The sequence below is a fragment of the Drosophila rhopaloa genome, unplaced genomic scaffold (assembly GCF_018152115.1).
Source record: "Drosophila rhopaloa isolate 14029-0021.01 unplaced genomic scaffold, ASM1815211v1 contig_69, whole genome shotgun sequence".
NCBI lineage: Eukaryota > Metazoa > Arthropoda > Insecta > Diptera > Drosophilidae > Drosophila > Drosophila rhopaloa.
Window position 1 is genome coordinate 1692185 of NW_025335166.1, and position 18912 is coordinate 1711096.

At 41.1% G+C, this 18912-nt stretch overlaps 1 protein-coding gene across 1 annotated transcript in view; it reads left to right on the plus strand.

Annotated features, from left to right (window-relative positions):
- LOC108038041 (metabotropic glutamate receptor 2) overlaps nt 1-18912 on the plus strand; it is a 47237-nt gene that overhangs the window by 23034 nt on the left and 5291 nt on the right. The window contains exons 2-16 of the mRNA XM_044461781.1: nt 798-2021; nt 3965-4107; nt 6573-6743; nt 7795-7939; nt 12149-12291; nt 12652-12760; nt 14387-14558; nt 14796-14902; nt 15414-15563; nt 16250-16383; nt 16628-16818; nt 17228-17362; nt 17434-17596; nt 17719-17932; nt 18547-18698. Coding sequence (XP_044317716.1) covers nt 1121-2021; nt 3965-4107; nt 6573-6743; nt 7795-7939; nt 12149-12291; nt 12652-12760; nt 14387-14558; nt 14796-14902; nt 15414-15563; nt 16250-16383; nt 16628-16818; nt 17228-17362; nt 17434-17596; nt 17719-17932; nt 18547-18698 — 3030 coding nt within the window. The 5' untranslated portion in view covers nt 798-1120. The remainder of the gene's footprint in view (nt 1-797; nt 2022-3964; nt 4108-6572; nt 6744-7794; nt 7940-12148; nt 12292-12651; nt 12761-14386; nt 14559-14795; nt 14903-15413; nt 15564-16249; nt 16384-16627; nt 16819-17227; nt 17363-17433; nt 17597-17718; nt 17933-18546; nt 18699-18912) is intronic.

The following is an 18912-nucleotide window of genomic DNA, read 5'->3' on the forward strand; positions in this document are numbered from 1 at the left end:
ACAGACTTTGGGGCTCACCCACCCACTGACCCACTCAGCCGTCGAACCACCACCGACCCACAGACATCCAGTGTCATTCCGGGTTACCTTGATAATGCCGCTGATTATACTGATGATAAGTAATTTTATAAACTCCAACTGCAGGCCATGTCTAAAGTGGCGTTAACGCGTTTGTTGATTAGTGAGGCGGCTGAAAGTGGGAGTGGGTGGGAGTTGGGTGGGTGGGCGACAAACTTGGGGGACTGGGACCACCGACAAGCTCATTACGACGCCAACAATTTGATTAATTACCGTTGGCAATCCTCCGACCTTTTCGCTTCTTTTCCACTACCCACAGCAAAGGATTTCTTGCATTTTACTCCTCCTGCGGCGGTGGCGGGTAAAATTTTATGCAAATTTAATTTACCTCAGGGCAATCATTTTTATGGGCAAATGCCCAAGGGCCACGCCCACTGTATCCCAATATTCGGGGGACTTTGACAGTTATAAGCTGGGGACTTGGTTGACATCAAGGAATATTTTTTATAATTCATAAATAAAATATATAATATACAAAATAATTCTCTAATCACTTAAAGTGGAAAAATAAATACAATTTATTTGCTGTGCAGTTATTCCCAAACATGACAATCATTAAATTGAATACAACAAAACATTTACTTAGCAGTAAATTGTAAAATGAGGTTGTCAAATATAAAACTAAGCGATTAAAAACCAATTTAAAATATCTAAAGTGTCGAAATCATAAATGCGACACAAAGCACATCAATTATTAAAATTAGATTTAACCATTAAAGCTATGCAAGCAATAACTCTGTGAACCCAAACAATTTGAGCCGGGTCGGCTAGTTGAAAACGTTTATGTGAAAATCTGAATAAATTCGAAATCGCATCATTTGCAAGTGCAGACACGGCCAAAATGCAAAAGCGTAAAAAAACCCATAAATTGTGAGCAATCAACAAAAACAAAGCCCAAAATGCGTGCCACATATCGCGACCAGCAATTGAACAGCCAGCTAATCCGAAGCGTATCCAACCCAAATCCGCGCATATTCAAATAAAAGCGTGCATCGTGCAAATACAGAAATATATTGAGCTGAATCACATAGCCAAGGCCAACATGAAAACAATCTGCGACAGCAAATGGCATGTGCAAATTTGTGTGCTGCTGCTCCTAGTTGTCCTGCCCACCTGTCACATCCTGCAGGCCGAGAGCCAGGAGGTGGTGGGCGACATTCAGCAGGAGGCCGCGGAGGTGGCGTCGCGTCATCATCGCAGTGGCAGTCGCAGTCACAATGCCAACGGCAACGGCGCTGGCGATGGCGATGGCAATGGCAATGGCAATCATCCCGGCTGCGAGCACCTCCATCATCGTCAGCATCACCGGGGCAAGCATCACGGCCCGAAGCACAGACAGAGCCATTACGAGATCCTGGAACTGGAGCAACGGCAGCAGCAGCTGGGTAAACACTGGCGCCAGTGGGTAAATCACCTTCAGTGGCCGGATTACGCCAACGATGATCCATCGCCGGGTGGCAGGCATCGTGCTAATGGAGGGCTGTCCTACGACCACTTCGATGTGGAGGACTTCCAGCGGCATGCCAGCATTGACTTGGCAGCGCCGCGCTCCGGTCGCCACCGCGGACGCCACCTGCCCCTGGGCAACCTCAACCTGGACGGGAGCGGCAAGTACCTGAGATCCCTGCCGGATGCGGTGAGCTTCCAGAACGATCGGCTGTACGCCACCCAGCCCCAGAGGCACTGGCCCGTCAAGCGGGAGGCCATCGTGGAGGGCGACGTGATCCTGGGCGGCCTGATGATGGTCCACTCGCGCGAGGACAGCATCACCTGCGGCCCCATCATGCCCCAAGGCGGCATCCAGGCCCTGGAGGCCATGCTCTTCACAATCGACAGGATAAACCGGGAGCAGTTGCTGCCGAACATCACCCTGGGCGCCCACATCCTGGACGATTGCGACAAGGACTCGTACGGCCTTGAAATGGCCGTGGATTTTATCAAAGGTAAGTAGTTTCTGAAACAAGTCACTGGTACATCTAAGCCTTTGATCTGAAATATGTGCATTCAATACCAAAAATACAGCACACCAATACTTGTGTAAGTACTTTCATTTTGATTGATTAGGATGCACATTATCAAAAACTATCTGTAGTATTTGTTTATACATTTTATCCATAATTCTTACTAACATTATTTTTTGGATAAGCGCAGAAAATTACTCCACACTTAGTATGAATGCATTTATTGAAAATGCAAATCGCATAGCTAATTGGATATTTATGGGTAATTTTTCCAAATGCTTTTAAATTCAGTTTGAATATGCGGTCGCTGTTTCGCTGTACGCATTGCTCATTCGCCACGTAAAACATCCCTGTTGTTGCTCGTATCTATATGCAAATTGTGTTTGCCTCGGGTTTTGGAACTTATGCTGATTTCATTGTGAGCCAAAGGAGTTTTGGTTGCAGTTTTGGTTTCAGTTGCATCACGTTGCTGTGTTGTGAAAACTGCAGGCAGAATATGTTTGCGAATTTATTCGGGCAAATAATAACCCAAATTACATACCGGTATACATGGGAATCGTGCCGCTTATAACTTACCTCTTTCTTTGCTCATATGAAATATGTACTTTATCCTCATAGCAAATTCTCTTACTAAGCTGGCGGCAAGGATTTCATTAGTTTACTAAATTAATAAATAAATTATGGGATTTCCCGACGAGAGATTGGAGCTCTCGCAACTAAATATTCATAATTCCTTTAAGACAAAACGGCGGGGCTTATTGAGATTGCCTCGCAGGAGGAGCACTGGGGGAAGATCAAGGACACATAAAATGCCGCTTATTACTTTTATCGGGCCAAACAAAGAGGCGCACAAACGCAGACTAGCACACACACACACAAACACCCAACGATCCATAATCAATTGGGCACAGAGCCAGCATCCTTGTCATCGTCCCTGAACACTTTCTAATCTCCATAATTTCATTATTTATGTGCGCGGCAAGGATTTATTTGAGCGACGTGCTGTGCTCCTCTCTATCTCTCTCTCTCCCTTTCTCTCGCTATCTCTTTTCCTCCGCATCCCCGTCTCTGTCTTTGTTGCGTATGACGTATGAAAAATATAATTTTCCAAGTCACTGAATTATATTGACAGGATTAGGCAGGCCGTAAACTATGCCGATGGCGGCCTGCCTCCGTCGGTTGCTCTGTCCATGCCTCACTGTACCCGCACAGTCATCCCATTTCCCCTTCCCCTTCCCACATTCCTGTTTACTTCGCCTAATAATAATCTAGTTAGGCATCGATTGTATGGCCAAAATCAAGCCACTATCCCAACCGAGGAGTTAATTAATTTGTACTTAAGCGCAGCTGGCACCACTTGATAATGGTGGGCGTGGCAATACGCCCATCAATTTGGTAAGATGGTTAGGTCTTGAAAGGAAAACAGTTTTCATTAACTTTAAGTTCTTGATAAAGTCCGATATTTTCATTTAATGTTTTCCTACTTTTTACTGGCTAACAAATAAAAATATTAAAAAAATGGTACGGAATTGTTCATATGTTATCCATTCTTAAATTTATTTTCCTGTGGTTGTAGCTATGAATTTCCATATAATATTTACTAAAGTCAATTAATTTGGACGTAAAATTGTTGTGAACTAATGGATTTTCACGAAATATTTTATGAGAAAAAAAGTCATAAATAGCCTTAATAAGTATTTACGCAAATCAATATTCAAACATGTTTTATGTATAAATTACTGCTAACCGCATGGAAAATTTCATTACCGGAGTGAAATGAAAACAAAAAAGCAGGAGAGCCTGGATTTTAGTTGAGAAACAAAAAATAATTTGATTTCATGAATAAAGGAATTTTTCCGAAATTAATCATTACGAAATGCTTCATTCGACTTGTCTCAACTCGTCCTCGTTATTTGTATTTTCAGGATCCATTAGCAATATTGACGACGCGGAATATCACTGCAACAAGACGCAAGTCCGGAAGGTCATTTCGGGGGTGGTGGGCGCCGCTTCCTCGGTCACATCCATACAAGTTGCCAATTTATTGCGGTTATTTCGAATTCCCCAGGTGAGTTTCAATAGTGCGATCTGCCAACTATGGGACTGTTTCTATGCACATACAGACGAAGTCAAAAGGTCACGGCACAAAAGGGGGGTCAATTTTGTTTTTAGTTCAAATTTTGCTTTACGCTCGCAGCTACATATGTGCGTTAGTTTGACCAACAAAAGTTTTTGTATTTCGTAATTAAAATTTTTAAAAAGCCACATGGTAACATGGTAACTGTTGTAATGGTCATGGATGTCTCTCCTTCCTCTTAAGTGCCTGCACGTGCCACTAAATTAGTAGAATCCTGCAGGCCAACAAGTCGGACAAAGTGCAGCATTTGCGCAAAGTATATGGACAAACAACCAAGCAGTACCCTCTGGCACACAGTATGTTTTTTGTTCGATGTTAGGACAGTCGAAGATCAAGTACACATAAAACTGCATTCCTTAATTCAAGATTGATTGTTACTTTACATTTATAGCAGATAAGAACAAGATGGAAAGCACTCGCAGCTTTTACAATATTGAAAAACAATAAAGCCATGTCATTTTAAAGAAAAAATTGTCAACCGTTTCAATGCCAGCTAGTTACCAAATTTAATTAATTTTTAAAATGCTTTAAACTATGTCTCAGAGTATTTGTTAAAAAAAACAACGTTAATTTTTCCAATTGGTCCATTGCCAGCTAAATAATATAATCGTCTGATCCGCCCCTTTCCAATTGCTTACTACCGGTAATAGAAAAAGGGCTTTTTACACTTTTGACTGAAATGACTAAATATAAATATTTGGAATATATAAGTTTAATAAAGCTTTTTCAAATCTTTTGGGAAATGGGATATACTAGGAAGCAAATTGTAATCCAATAAGGAATTGGTTTTCTTCTCATGTCCCACTTTTTTGGGTATAGTCCCTACAACCAAAATGAGAAATGAAAAACTCATTTTAGTTCATTGTTCAAGCAGGAAACAAACTTGCATTTTTCGAGTGCTTCCTTAAATCACGTGCTTGAAATTGAAGGAGATTGAGTAGCCGGTGCTGGGGCTCCAAATACGTGAGCTGGAGCCAGAAGTCAATGCGCGACAAGAACTAAGTAGCCAACTGCCTGACAGTCAGATCCTGCCTCTATGTATACTGGATGCCATAAAACGCACACGCAGTGGCGTCGAAGGAGCAGCAGCCGTTTTATGCAGGCCCAGCTTATCGTCCCCTAAAAGAGCTCATAAATCAGCCATAAACATTTGATTGCATTTTGTTTGTATGCCAGGACTCCCAGTCCGCCTTCGAATAAACAGCATTTTCCAACAAATTTTGCGTGCTCTGCAATTGAAATTGCGGTCGATACCGACTTAGTCAGATTCATTCATTTAGGCTTAGCGGAAATTGGTAGCAGTGCAATATAAATGCAACGACAACAAATGACTTATGACTAAAATTCAGTTAAAAGTTTGTCAAAAGCAATATTTTATGGCTTATCTATCGGGAATGCAGGTGTATTTTTAGGTGTTTCAGTCAAGCAATGAAGTTAAGTTTCCTTACTATCCATTTTTTTTATTCCTTTGTAGGTCATAATTTTGGTTATACTTTGTGTGCCTTCGTATCGATTTTTCAGCTTTCAACTGAATTTAAAGTTTATCATATGTCTTATAGATTTCTTATCCAACTAAATGAATTTAACTTCAGTGTTTCAAATGAGCAATCAAATTTTACATACCTTATCGTTTCTATTCAGTTAAAGTGACTTCTTTGATTTTAAGTATTTGTCTAAGATTTTATATCAAAACAATTATAAAGTGCAATTACCATGCAATAAGTACATTGTTCAATTAAGCTCTAAAACTATTGTAAGTCAACAAATAAATTAGGCTCAAATATAATGCTAAAAGGCAGTTTATGCCGGCATTGCTAGTCCTTTGCTACGAGTAGTTCAGAGGTAATCAAACACTTAAGGAGGCAACTGTTGACTAATGGTAATGACACTTGGTTACAATCCTAGTGGTTCATTAAACACTTGCAGTTGACTTGTCTCGCCACCGACGTCTTTACTTTAAGACTGCACATATTTCTTGGCCAGAATGCATGTGCGTGAAATCTTTTCCAACCGATGGGTTAATGTGTGCGTGAAATTGGTTTTTGGGCTTTAACCGAGTTACCCCAGTTGGCTCTTTTCAGCTGCATCCCAAGCAAAAGTCTTTTGCAAAGTAATGCCATGTGATGTTTTCTTTTGGCTGCTGCATTGTTTGTGGTTTTTCGAAAAGAGCTTAAAAGGGGGAAAACATGAACGCGCAAAAGCTGGGAAAGAAGCTTACAAAAATGTTTGCAAAACAGAGGGCCAAGAGCAAGTGAGAACAAATTAAATGTGCAAACCTTAAAGAAAAAATGGTTGTAACTAAAAAACATGATAGCAAAAACATTCGCCCCAACACTCTACCTTTTCAGACGAAACTATGTGTGCGTCACCTGATAATCTTGTTTTTTTTTTACCAGGTTTCATACTTTTCGACTAGCCCCGAGCTGAGCAACAAACAGCGATTCGAGTACTTCTCCCGCACGATTCCCTCGGATCACTACCAGGTGAAGGCCATGGTGGAGATTGTCATGCGGATGGGTTGGAGCTACGTCTCAATTATCTACGAGGAGAGCAATTACGGCATCAAGGTTGGTATGCCATTATTTTCAGGAACTTTGAAAATATGAGGACCGTCTAGGGGCAAAATCAGTTATTCAGTTATTTAGCTTAATGGCTTGAAATATCTTTTATAGGTTTCACTAAATATTCCTCTGAGTTTCTTGAAGAAACTGCTTACACTTAAATAAATAAAATAAATATTATACATCGAACACAGAAGCCGCAAATATTAAATCAAATGTATAATCAAAATTTATGAGTTCAGATTGTTTTAAGCAACAAATAACACAAAGCATTGCTTATCTATTGCTTTGAAAAATTATGATTGTACCTTTTCCTTTTGGTGTCCGTACATGCAATTGAAGAACATTAAATTTGTATTGGCTCCAAAGATAAAAATGTTAACTGAATTTTGGGGATAGAACAGACAGTTATAATGTCTTATCAGGATTTGGAAAGAGTCGAAATCTACCAAGTAGTATTAAAATGGAAAATTGTAAGCCCAAAAATTCAATAAGTTTTGATATATTCGGTCTTTCGGAAGTAAGGTGACCCACTTGCGAAATTTTGCACTTTTCCACTATGACCAGTATTTCAAATGCAGTGACTTAATAATTTAATACCAGAATATATTTGCTTTATAAGATCGAAAGAGTCTTCTCCACAGCGTCATAAACTGCTGTACAAAATACACTCTGAAGAGATATAAAAATTTAATTTAAATTTTAGCACTGTACAATAAATTATTTTATTTTTTTATGGTCAAAGTGTTATTAAAAAGCTAATAACTAATGATTATAACTGGACAAATAGATGTAAATATTTATATGTATAATCATAACTATGTAATTTTTATAATATAACACATAATGATAACGCACCCAGTTTAAATTCCATATAAAGTTAGTACATTTTACTTAGCTCCAGCACCATTAAGAATACGGAAAATGTACTCTATCAAAAGTTAGCATTCTTTTTTTATGCCTTCGTATTTTGTGTAAACAAGTTTACCATCTCCATCATTGCACATGCGTTTTTATTGCTCACACAACTTTGCAATTGTTTTTACTCGCCGAACAGGCTTTTGAGGAACTGGAGGAGCTCCTCGCACGCCATAACATTTGTATTGCCATCAAGGAGAAGCTGGTGAAGGATTCGGGAGTGGCCGAGGACATCGCGTACGATAATATCGTGCAGAAGCTGCTGACGAAGCCGCGGGCCCGAGGTATGTAGAAAAGTGAGGAGGTGGCGAAGAGCGAAGTAAATTTCAGACCGGAACAGCAACTGCAGCCAGTTAAAATGCAATTTAAAATGAAAATGTCAAGGAAGGGCGCCTCGCAAATGCGAATGGAAAAGCATTTCGCAACGCCTGCCAAAAGATTGCAATCCCCAGTCGTGAACTATGCTATGGTTTTTGGGTGGGTGCCGCGAGACCCAGAAATCGCACAAATTAAATGAAAATACTTTTAACAAGAAAGGAAAGCTAACTTCGGGCGGAGCCGAAGTTGATATACCCTTGCAGAATATTATGTACATTATATTCTCCAAAATTATTCATATGATGCATTCTTAATACTCATAAAAAATCCCAACTTCCTAACTTTACAAACACCAAAGTTATGGCATTTTCGATCAATCAGTTATATGGCGGCTATAGGATATAGCCGGCCGATCCTTATGACATTTGGTAGGTCGGATTGATTGGCCAAATATAAAACCCATAGAAAATCCCAGCTTCCTAACTCTACAAACACCAAAGTTATGGCATTTCCGATCAATCAGTTATATGGCAGCTATAGGATATAGTCGTCCGATCCTTATGAAATTTGGTAGGTCGGATTAATTGGTCAAATATATAACCCATAGAAAATCCCAACTTCCTAACTTAACAAACACCAAAGTTATGGCATTTCCGATCAATCAGTTATATAGCAGCTATAGGATATAGTCGGCCGATCCTTATGAAATTTGGTACGTCGGATTGATTGGCCAAATATAATACCCATAGAGAGTCCCAACTTCCTAACTTAACAAACAGCAGAGTTATGGCATTTCCGATCAATCAGTTATATGGCAGCTATAGGATATAGTCGGCCGATCCCGGCCGTTCCGACTTATATACTGCGTGCAAAGGAAAGAAGGGTGTGTGCAAAGTTTCAATTCGATATCTTTAAAACTGAGAGACTAGTTCGCGTAGAAACAGACAGACGGACAGACAGACGGACAGACGGACAGACGGACAGACGGACAGACGGACATGGCTATATCAACTCAGGAGGTGATCCTGATCAAGAAAATATATACTTTATAGGGTCGGAGATGTCTCCTTCACTGCGTTGCACACTTTTGACCAAAATTATAATACCCTCTGCAAGGGTATAAAAATCCCAGGCTGTCCCGACATTGTTCCAATTGTCCCAGCGGGAAATTAAAAAGTTCATGGCAATTCAAACAAAAAAGTTACTGACAATTAAATTGAGAGATAGTTGGCCAAAAGTGGACAAACTGATATGCCAATATTGAAGTGGTGCAAAAAAGTGTGTATTTTCGTTATGACCAAAAGTAAAACCCCTTGTCAATTATACAAAAAATGCTTGACAGCCCTGAAGTTGGGTGAATGACACAATTTTTCTGGCCTTCCAAGGCAATTAAAAAAAAATGCTGGGTTGGCGAAAAAATGGAAATTAATCGGAACGACTTTTCAAGCTAAATTTAAATGAAAACGATTTTTTTCCACTTTGCGTTGTCCGAAGCTTCGGCAATCATACGCCCTGAGAGGCGTGATAAATAAACAAGAAAGGAAAGCTAACTTCGGGCGGAGCCGAAGTTGATATACCCTTGCAGAATACTCTGTAAATTATATTCTCCAAAATTATTCATATAATGCATTCTTAATACTCATAAAAAATCCCAACTTCCTAACTTTACAAACACGAATGTTATGGCATTTCCGATCAATCAGTTATATGGCAGCTATAGGATATAGTCGGCCGATCCTTATGAAATTTGGTAGGTCGGATTGATTGGCCAAATATAAAACCCATAGAAAATCCCAACTTCCTAACTTTACAAACACGAAAGTTATGGCATTTCCGATCAATCAGTTATATGGCAGCTATAGGATATAGTCGGCCGATCCTTATGAAATTTGGTAGGTCGGATTGATTGGCCAAATATAAAACCCATAGAAAATCTCAACTTCCTAACTTTACAAACACGAAAGTTATGGCATTTCCGATCAATCAGTTATATGGCAGCTATAGGATATAGTCGGCCGATCCTTATGAAATTTGGTGAGTCGGATTGATTGGCCAAATATAAAACCCATAGAAAATCTCAACTTCCTAACTTTACAAACACGAAAGTTATGGCATTTCCGATCAATCAGTTATATGGCAGCTATAGGATATAGTCGGCCGATCCCGGCCGTTCCGACTTATATACTGCGTGCAAAGGAAAGAAGGGTGTGTGCAAAGTTTCAATTCGATAGCTTTAAAACTGAGAGACTAGTTTGCGTAGAAACAGACAGACGGACAGACGGACAGACAGACGGACAGACGGACAGACGGACATGGCTATATCAACTCAGGAGGTGATCCTGATCAAGAATATATATACTTTATAGGGTCGGAGACGTCTCCTTCACTGCGTTGCACACTTTTGACCAAAATTATAATACCCTCTGCAAGGGTATAAAAATAAATGTCAATCAATTTAACTTTTAACTTTTTGTATTCCCCCGTCAAATATTAATCAACTGCCAGTTACAGACCCTGTAAAGAAATATATTAAAAATAATTACAGCCTAAACCTTTGGCGCCTATCATTAATCAGTACTGTAGAAGGGCGGTGGAAAGCAGGGTCGTGCCTGCCAATAAAAAGCACACGGGGGCCGACCAATAACAATTGACTTTTGTCTGGCAAACAATTTTTGATTTACATAAATGTGCCATCAGGAGTCGTAAAGCAGCCGCCCACCCACGAAAGGGGTTCCTCAACCATCATTATTTATTGTGATTTGTGATTTGACGCCGTTTACTGTTCGCTCCCTCGGAACGATTAATCAATTTGACAAAGTATTTTCTTTGGCATCAGTTGTTTAATTTTGCATATCGAGGGTTCGGGTTCGGGTTCTTGTCCTGCTTCAGGTTCGAGTTGGGTCCCTGAAAAATGATGCGCCTCCGGACTGCGGACCGTAACTGCGGCTGGTAACTGCCGTCGGGGGTGAACTTTACGCTTGTCCGGAACCCCACACATGTCACTTCGGGGGAAATGGATGGCGGGCGGGGAGCCCGACATGTTTTTCCTTTTTATCGCAGTTGTGCCGAGCTGATGCGACTTTACCGAGTACATGGCAGGGTCATAGCCGTTTTAGATCACTTCCCGCCACGGCCTTAAACTTTCCGCCTTACTCTGCATAAATATGCAAGAGAGGGGGCTCTTAAATTTAATTTGATACCCCTGCTAAGCATATCCAGGGTACTTGACTAGTTTACACAAGCGGACAAAGAAGCCGTTTGAGTGCCAATCTAAGGCAAAGTGAAAATCTAAGGAAAATATCCTTCACTTCACAAGAGTATCGACAAGTTTTCCTTCTGTTCCTGCCGCTGCCTTTGATTAAGTTTCCTCTCCTTTGACTTCAAGACGGGGGAGCAGCATTGGCAAATCGATACCAGAACACGCTGAAGGAGCAAAAAATTATGGATAAGACAAAAGGCCCTGAGGATGTGGACTTGAAGAGCCAACTGCAGCTCACGTACTCCTGAAAACTTGAGACAATAAGGGCAGTGGATTTCGGGAGAACTAGTGGCTGCGTAGTTTGTCCTATTGTGAATACCAAAATATGGGATGTTTTCCAAAGCTCCAGAACACAACCTACACAGTCGTCTCCGAACGATATTTGTGTGGGCTCCAAATCAATTATTAACTGAGGAGTTGTTAAGGCTTTGTTAAGCCATCTTGCCATTGATACCTACATATTTTTATGGATATACATCTGGCATTTATTGACGTTCGAAGGGATTGTTTTTTTTTTTGCAAATTGAAGAGAAATACCTTTGTCAGGCTGTCTAAAGCTCAAATGGAAAAGAGGATGCGATTTTTTAGGTTTTATTTTTGGATTTATAAAACATTTTCCCACAATTAAGTCCGCTTAATCTTACACAAACCCGAATAAATTTAATACAAAAAAAGGTCGTTTCCAAATTATCAGATTCCGTATACATTATTAACACATTCTGGCATTAAATATTTTAAAAACACTTTAGTCCCACCATGAAAAGTCCCGGTCAGTCCTTGAATGAAAAAACAAGAGCACTTGGCAGCAGCAGATTGTTTTCCTTTCCGCAGGAAAGCCGCTTATTCACTATTGATTGCAATTAAAATTAATTTCTGCCATTCCTGCTCTCGCATCCTTTAATCCGCTGCTGCACAGGGGCCATTATCTTCGGCTCGGATCAGGAGGTGCGGCAAGTGATGCGGGCGGTGCGGCGGGCGAACGCAACTGGTTCCTTTTCCTGGATCGGATCCGACGGCTGGAGTGCCCGGAACCTGGTATCGGACGACTACGAGCCGGAGGTGAGTGAACTATTTCGTCAGCCTGGATGACGGGACAGTTTTCTGTCAGCCGAATATGATGTGCCTGAGTGGGCGAAGCAACTAGGTTTGATTAATGGCTTGGAGTTTGGCCAAACACACACGCATTTACGAGGGAGTGACCGAGAAAATGTATAAATTATGGCGACCAAAATAATACTTTCTCACGCCCTTTCCTTTGATGAATTATGGTTAAATCGAAATTAATCGTGTGTGCGTCTGTGTGGGTCTAATTAATTCGCCAAGACCTTTCAAGCCCAGAGATGAAGTTCTTTATCCCTGGCCTTCAATTGAGATCGAGCTCATTAAGCATACGCCACGTGTGCCCTGTGTCATCAACAGGTGGAAGGCACGCTGTCTGTGCAGCCGCAGGCAAACCCAGTGCGCGGATTCGAGGAGTACTTCCTCAGCCTGACGGTGGAGAACAACCAACGTAATCCCTGGTTCGTGGGTAAGTGCATACTTGGATTCATTTTAATTGGCACACTTTAATGACTGATTCCTCAAAACGATTACCATTATTAAAATAATAATAATAATCTCTGAAATGAGGGTCCTATTAATTTGTATATTTTACTAAGTTTTAAGTCTAAAGGAAGTTTGCTATGATTGAGCAACATTTGAATGTCAATACGGTTTCATTTTTTATACCCGTTACTCGTAGAGTAAAAGGGTATATTGTATTCGTGCAAAAGTATGTAACAGCTAGAAGGAAGCGTTTCCGACCCTATAAAGTATATATATTCTTGATCAGGGTCACTAGCCGAGTCGATATAGCCATGTCCGTCTGTCCGTCTGTCCGTCTGTCTGTCCGTCTGTCTGTCCGTATGAACGCTGAGATCTCGGAAACTATAAAAGCTAGAAGATTGGCATTTTGCATGCAGATTCTAGGAGTTCCTACGCAGCGCAAGTTTGTTTCAAAAAGGTGCCACGCCCCCTTTAACGCCCACAATCGCTCATATATGATTTTAAAAATTTAAATATTTCGGAAAAGTAAAAATTCAGTATTATTGTGTTTATTAATACCTATCGAAATGTAGAAGAAATTTTTCAAATCTGACTATTCGTTAAAAAGTTATGCGTGATCAAAGTTTCTATCTCCATCTCCCTCGCACTCCCTTTACCTGAGTAAAGACAAGAGAGAACGATATAGTCGAGTTCCTCGACTATTAGATACCCGTTACTCAGCTAAACAACTTAATATAAGATTAAGTATTAAATAGTATTATGTATATAAAAGTCTAAATGTTCGCACAACACGAGTAACGAGTATAGCGAATAGCTCTCTTTGAAATGAGTTATCTTTGCCGGGCAATTGCAACTGTGTACAATGTAAATACATACATATGTATATGCTTACATACATACACACATACGCCATTGTTTGACTCAGACCTCCATTTTATCTAACTTAATTTGATTTGCATAGTTCTTGGGATATAGTTTTGACAAATGAAAACCATCGCAATTTCCTTTAATAGAAATCCTTATCGAAAATTAACGTTGACTCTGTTGAGCACCTTGGCCAGCTGTTCCAAAGTCCTCCGTTAGATGGCGCCATGAAAGACGGAAGTGTAAGCGCTAGCCAGACTTAGGCGTTTAATGGGTTTTTGGACGTTAGAGTGGGCGTGGCAAACTTTTATTAGGCCAATCGATAGGTATTGACGAAACAAATACATATAGACTAAAATTTTCATAAAAGCATCAAAACTGTGGCCACAGCTTGTGGCTTGTGGGCGTCAGAGGGGGCGTGGCACCATTTTGAAACAAACTTGCGCTGCGTAGGAATTCCTAAAATCTACATGCAAAATGTCAATCTTCTAGCTTTTATAGTAGGCTAGATCGACTCGGCTAGTGATCCTGAACAAGAATATATATACTTTATAGGGTCGGAAACGCTTTCTTCTACCTGTTAAATACTTTTGCACGAATACAATATAACCTTTTACTCTACGAGTAACGGGTATAAACATAATTATAAACATTCTGTTTTATTATTTAAGCTCAAGTACATATTTAACATATCTTAAAAGATTTCTAGTTAAATTAATTTTATTTACTTTCATCTTTCCTTCAGAGTTCTGGGAGGATCACTTTCAGTGCAGATATCCTGGTAGTACCAGCACTCCATATAATAACTACACCAAACAGTGCACCAAAAAGGAGCGACTTTCCAGGCAGAACACCGACTTCGAGGATCAGTTGCAGTTTGTCAGCGATGCGGTCATGGCATTTGCATATGCCCTGAGGTAAGTCAAAAAAATGAATGCCTTAGAAAATACATGTTTGAAATAATAACACGAGTAAGTATATAAGCACACGCATAAAAGTCAAAAGAGTTCAAATATTAGTAGTGCTAAGCTGATGTAAGCATCAACGAGTATGACAGCCAATATTCGTGGCTTTAACAAAGCTGTATTTATTTGCTTCAATCGTGACATTAAGACTTAATAGTAAAACAGATGCACTGAAATTTCTTCCCTCAGGGACATGCATCGGGACTTGTGTGGCGGAGGTCCTTCGCTCTGCGACGCCATGAAGCCAACGAAGGGCGCCGATTTGCTCAAATATTTGCGTAAAGTGGAGTTCGAGGGTGAGTAAAAATTAGAAGCTATTTATTCACGAGCTGTGGGGGATAAATCCAAGCCAAATTAACGGCATTACTATATGCCCGTAGAGCCAGTGTTTCTCGAGTATTTCTAAAACAGGATGCCAGACAAGCTCAAGTTCCAGTGCGCTCCTTTCATTCCTTCAGCCGGCAAGTGTTGCGCAAATAGCTAAAGTGGAAATTTCCTGGCAGCCCATCCTGGCAGTTGTGCCGAAAGCCACACACACATATCTCAGCCTGCGAATGGCCCACAAGGCGCATTGGCCATGCTTTCGAGTGGAAAATTGACTTGCTTGTCATCGTCATTGAACTCGATTGAAATTCAATAAATTACACGGACAGACGGACGCCCGAAGCCAAAGGCTCTGACTGACTGGCGCAGATTGTCAATTTTCTGATAGGGCGACCGGGCAAGCGGCGTCGACTTTGGCTTGGCAGGCGTGAAACCATAAACCCATTTAACTCCCCCAACCTTAAATTCCCCCCTCATCCGCAGGCCTCAGCGGCGACGAGTTCCGCTTCGACGGGAACGGCGACGGTCCGGCCCGCTACAACATTATCCACTTCAAGCAGTCCCAGGCGGGCCAGTACCACTGGGTCAAGGTGGGCGAGTACACGGAGGGCGAGCTGCGGCTCAATATGTCTGGTAAGAGTCCACACCCGTCGCCATCCGGTCTTGCCAACTTTAAATCACGCCAAATCTAGATATTTAATTTTATTATTAGAAGTTAATATGATGAAGAATATTTGATTTATCCCTAAAATACATCCTAATTATAATCGTATTATGCTTTTTTTTAAATTTACATTTTATGACACTTTTGAGGGTGGCACAGAAAACTCTTTGCCTGAAATTGTATCGAAATTTGTATGGACATCATATGTACATTTTAACGTACGAGTCTCTATAAGTGCCAGCAGTTTAATTGAAAATACACAATTTAAATATTGGTAAAATCCATTTAATAACTCAAAGTCGCCAGAACTCAAGGTTATTTTAATGGATCGAGATGCGAATGTTATATTTTTCAAAAAATGTTTTAGCAAGGAATCTTAAAGTAAACTTTACACCACAATTTTGCTATAAATTCATCAATTAAAATATAGTTTCCTTTTTAAAAATTGAATGCTAATCAGCTTAATTTTACGATTTTAACGGAGTTAATCATCTAAATTTAATTATGTTTTATTACTCGAAAATAAGTGTAAATTGACTCGTTTTTGACATTTTGCGCTCGGGGATGTGTCCAGGCTCTGGTCGAGTTGGCAACCCCGCGTAGGTCCCTTCTCCTTTCAAATACTGATTCTGATTTCGTTATCCCGCTGCCGCAGAGGTGAAGTTCAAGCGGCTGAGCCCCAAGCCGCCGGAGTCCGTCTGCAGCCTGCCCTGTCTGGTGGGCCAGGCCAAGAAGTACGTCGAGGGCGAGAGCTGCTGCTGGCACTGCTTCAATTGCACAACCTATCAAGTAAGTGGGGCCCAGCTGGGCCCGCAATTTATTTGTCGGGTCTTCGACGAGATTGAAATGTAGCGCCCAAGTGAGTTATTCCGAAGCTAACGCGTCGAAAAAAGTGCGGAATCGGGGCGGAAAACAATTAAGTCGTCCGGCCTGAAGGAGGCTTCAACTGAATGGCAAACACGCCGCCTTTGTGCTTTGTGCCCACGCCCCACCCATTTATCAAGTGTTCCTTTGTGCGGTGCGTCCATTGCAGATCCGCCACCCGGATGACGAGACCCACTGCAGGCTGTGCAAGCTGGGAACCCTGCCCGACGCCCACAAGCAGTACTGCCGCCCCATCCCGGAGATATATCTCCGGCCGGAGTCCGCCTGGGCCATTGGGGCGATGGCGTTTAGTGCGACCGGCATCCTGGTCACGCTCTTTGTCATGGGCGTGTTCGTCAGGTGAGCGAGGGGGCAAACCGAAAAAATATAGAACAACTAGCAATTAAAATATTTGTTTTACCAAGTTAACCTGCCGAAAATGTAAAATTTATTATTTTTGATGCTCTGGTTTATTACTCGTTTTGCTTTAACAATATTTTATCGAACAAGCTCAAGGAGAGTGTTTTTGATCAATTTATGTTTTGTTTATGTGGCTCCACTGTATTTATTGGCACAATAATGGGCGGTTTTTGTGCATGGATATGGGCAAGCAATTAAAACTTTTTGCCCTTGCCTTGGCAAACTTTGCCACAAAATTCAGAAGCAGAGACATAAAAATGATGCCGTAATTGGCGCAAAGGATTCCTGGTAAAGTTTGTAACTTTAGCTATGCTCTTTCCACCCTTCCCCCTTTCCCTCACCTGTCCAGGCACAACGACACGCCCATCGTGCGCGCATCGGGGCGGGAGCTGAGCTACATCCTGCTGGCCGGCATTTTCATGTGCTACGGTGTCACATTTGCACTCGTCCTGAAGCCCACCAACATAGTGTGTGCCATTCAGCGGTGAGTGTGCAAATTGCCGGGAACAAGATGATGCGAACTGAGTGTGAACTTGGTCTCCAATTTTCCCACAGATTCGGTGTGGGCTTCTGCTTCACGGTCGTCTACGCTGCACTGTTGACCAAAACGAATCGCATCGCCCGGATTTTCAAAGCGGGCAAACAGTCCGCCAAGCGACCCTCCTTCATCAGCCCCAAGTCCCAGCTGGTAATCTGTGCGTGCTTCGTTAGTGTGCAGGTGAGTTTGGCTTTACGCGGCGGCCAACGGGGCGTATGTGGGATGGGGATGGGGATGCAGAACGCGGGATGCGGGATTCGGTGCCAGTGCTAGAGCGATTTGATTATTCATACCATTTTCAGATACTCATCAACGGCGTTTGGATGGTAATTGCACCATCACATGCCATGCATCATTATCCAACACGCGAGGATAACCTGCTCGTCTGCGACTCCTACATCGACGCCTCCTACATGATTGCGTTCTCGTATCCAATCTTCTTGATTGTAATTTGCACGGTCTACGCGGTGCTCACGCGAAAGATTCCGGAAGCCTTCAACGAATCGAAGCATATTGGTAAGTAATTAGGCCTTTTATTTTAGAGGCGCTATAATTCCGAATAATTGGCCTTGTCTGGAAAAGAAGTTAATACAATTTAATAACCTAAGTAAGACATCCTTTATGCCTGGCCATAACCATTGATTTAACACATTGGCAACTAATCAAATAAAAGTCGATAAAAACATTCATATACTTTTTTTCGCAGAATTACATCAAAAATCAAAATATTACAGTATAAAATCAAAATAAATAAAACATAACAAAATCGTATTATATTTGTTGCGCAAGCAAATTTATTTATATATGATATAAAAATGTTTCCATTTTTTATTCAATTTACTGCATTTATTATGCATTTTTATGATTACTAAGTTGTGGTGTGATATTCCATTTACTCAAATGTTTTTCAACTATTTAATGAGCCTATTTAATGAAGATAAAATTAAATGAAATATATGTTTTGAATTCAATTCCCCTTTGAATAAAATTGAAAAGGACCTGACACCTGAGGATATGCTGTTACTGAAATGTGATCAAATTTAACAAATTGACCCGGGATCATACCGATATCTGAAATATTAAAATAATTAAATATTAATATTTTGTACATATTGTCTTACTCCATACAGGATTTACCATGTACACCACCTGTGTCATTTGGCTGGCGTTTGTGCCGCTTTACTTCGGTACCGCCAACCACGTACCGCTGCGCATCACCAGCATGTCCGTGACCATCAGCTTGTCCGCCAGCGTGACCATCGCATGTCTCTTTTCGCCCAAGGTGAGTAGGGATGGTGGGACTCCGAAAAATGATGGCCTGGTGGGATACTGTTAATTGCGATATGCATTAATAATTGCGAATTTCTCTCGCAACCCGTCATATGATTTTGAGGGCCGCATGCTGCCATGGGCGATTTTAATTCCGCTTTGTACCGTTGGGGAGAACATCAGGACGAGTGGTTCATTAAAATGAAATAAGTCGAAAGATGATAGCA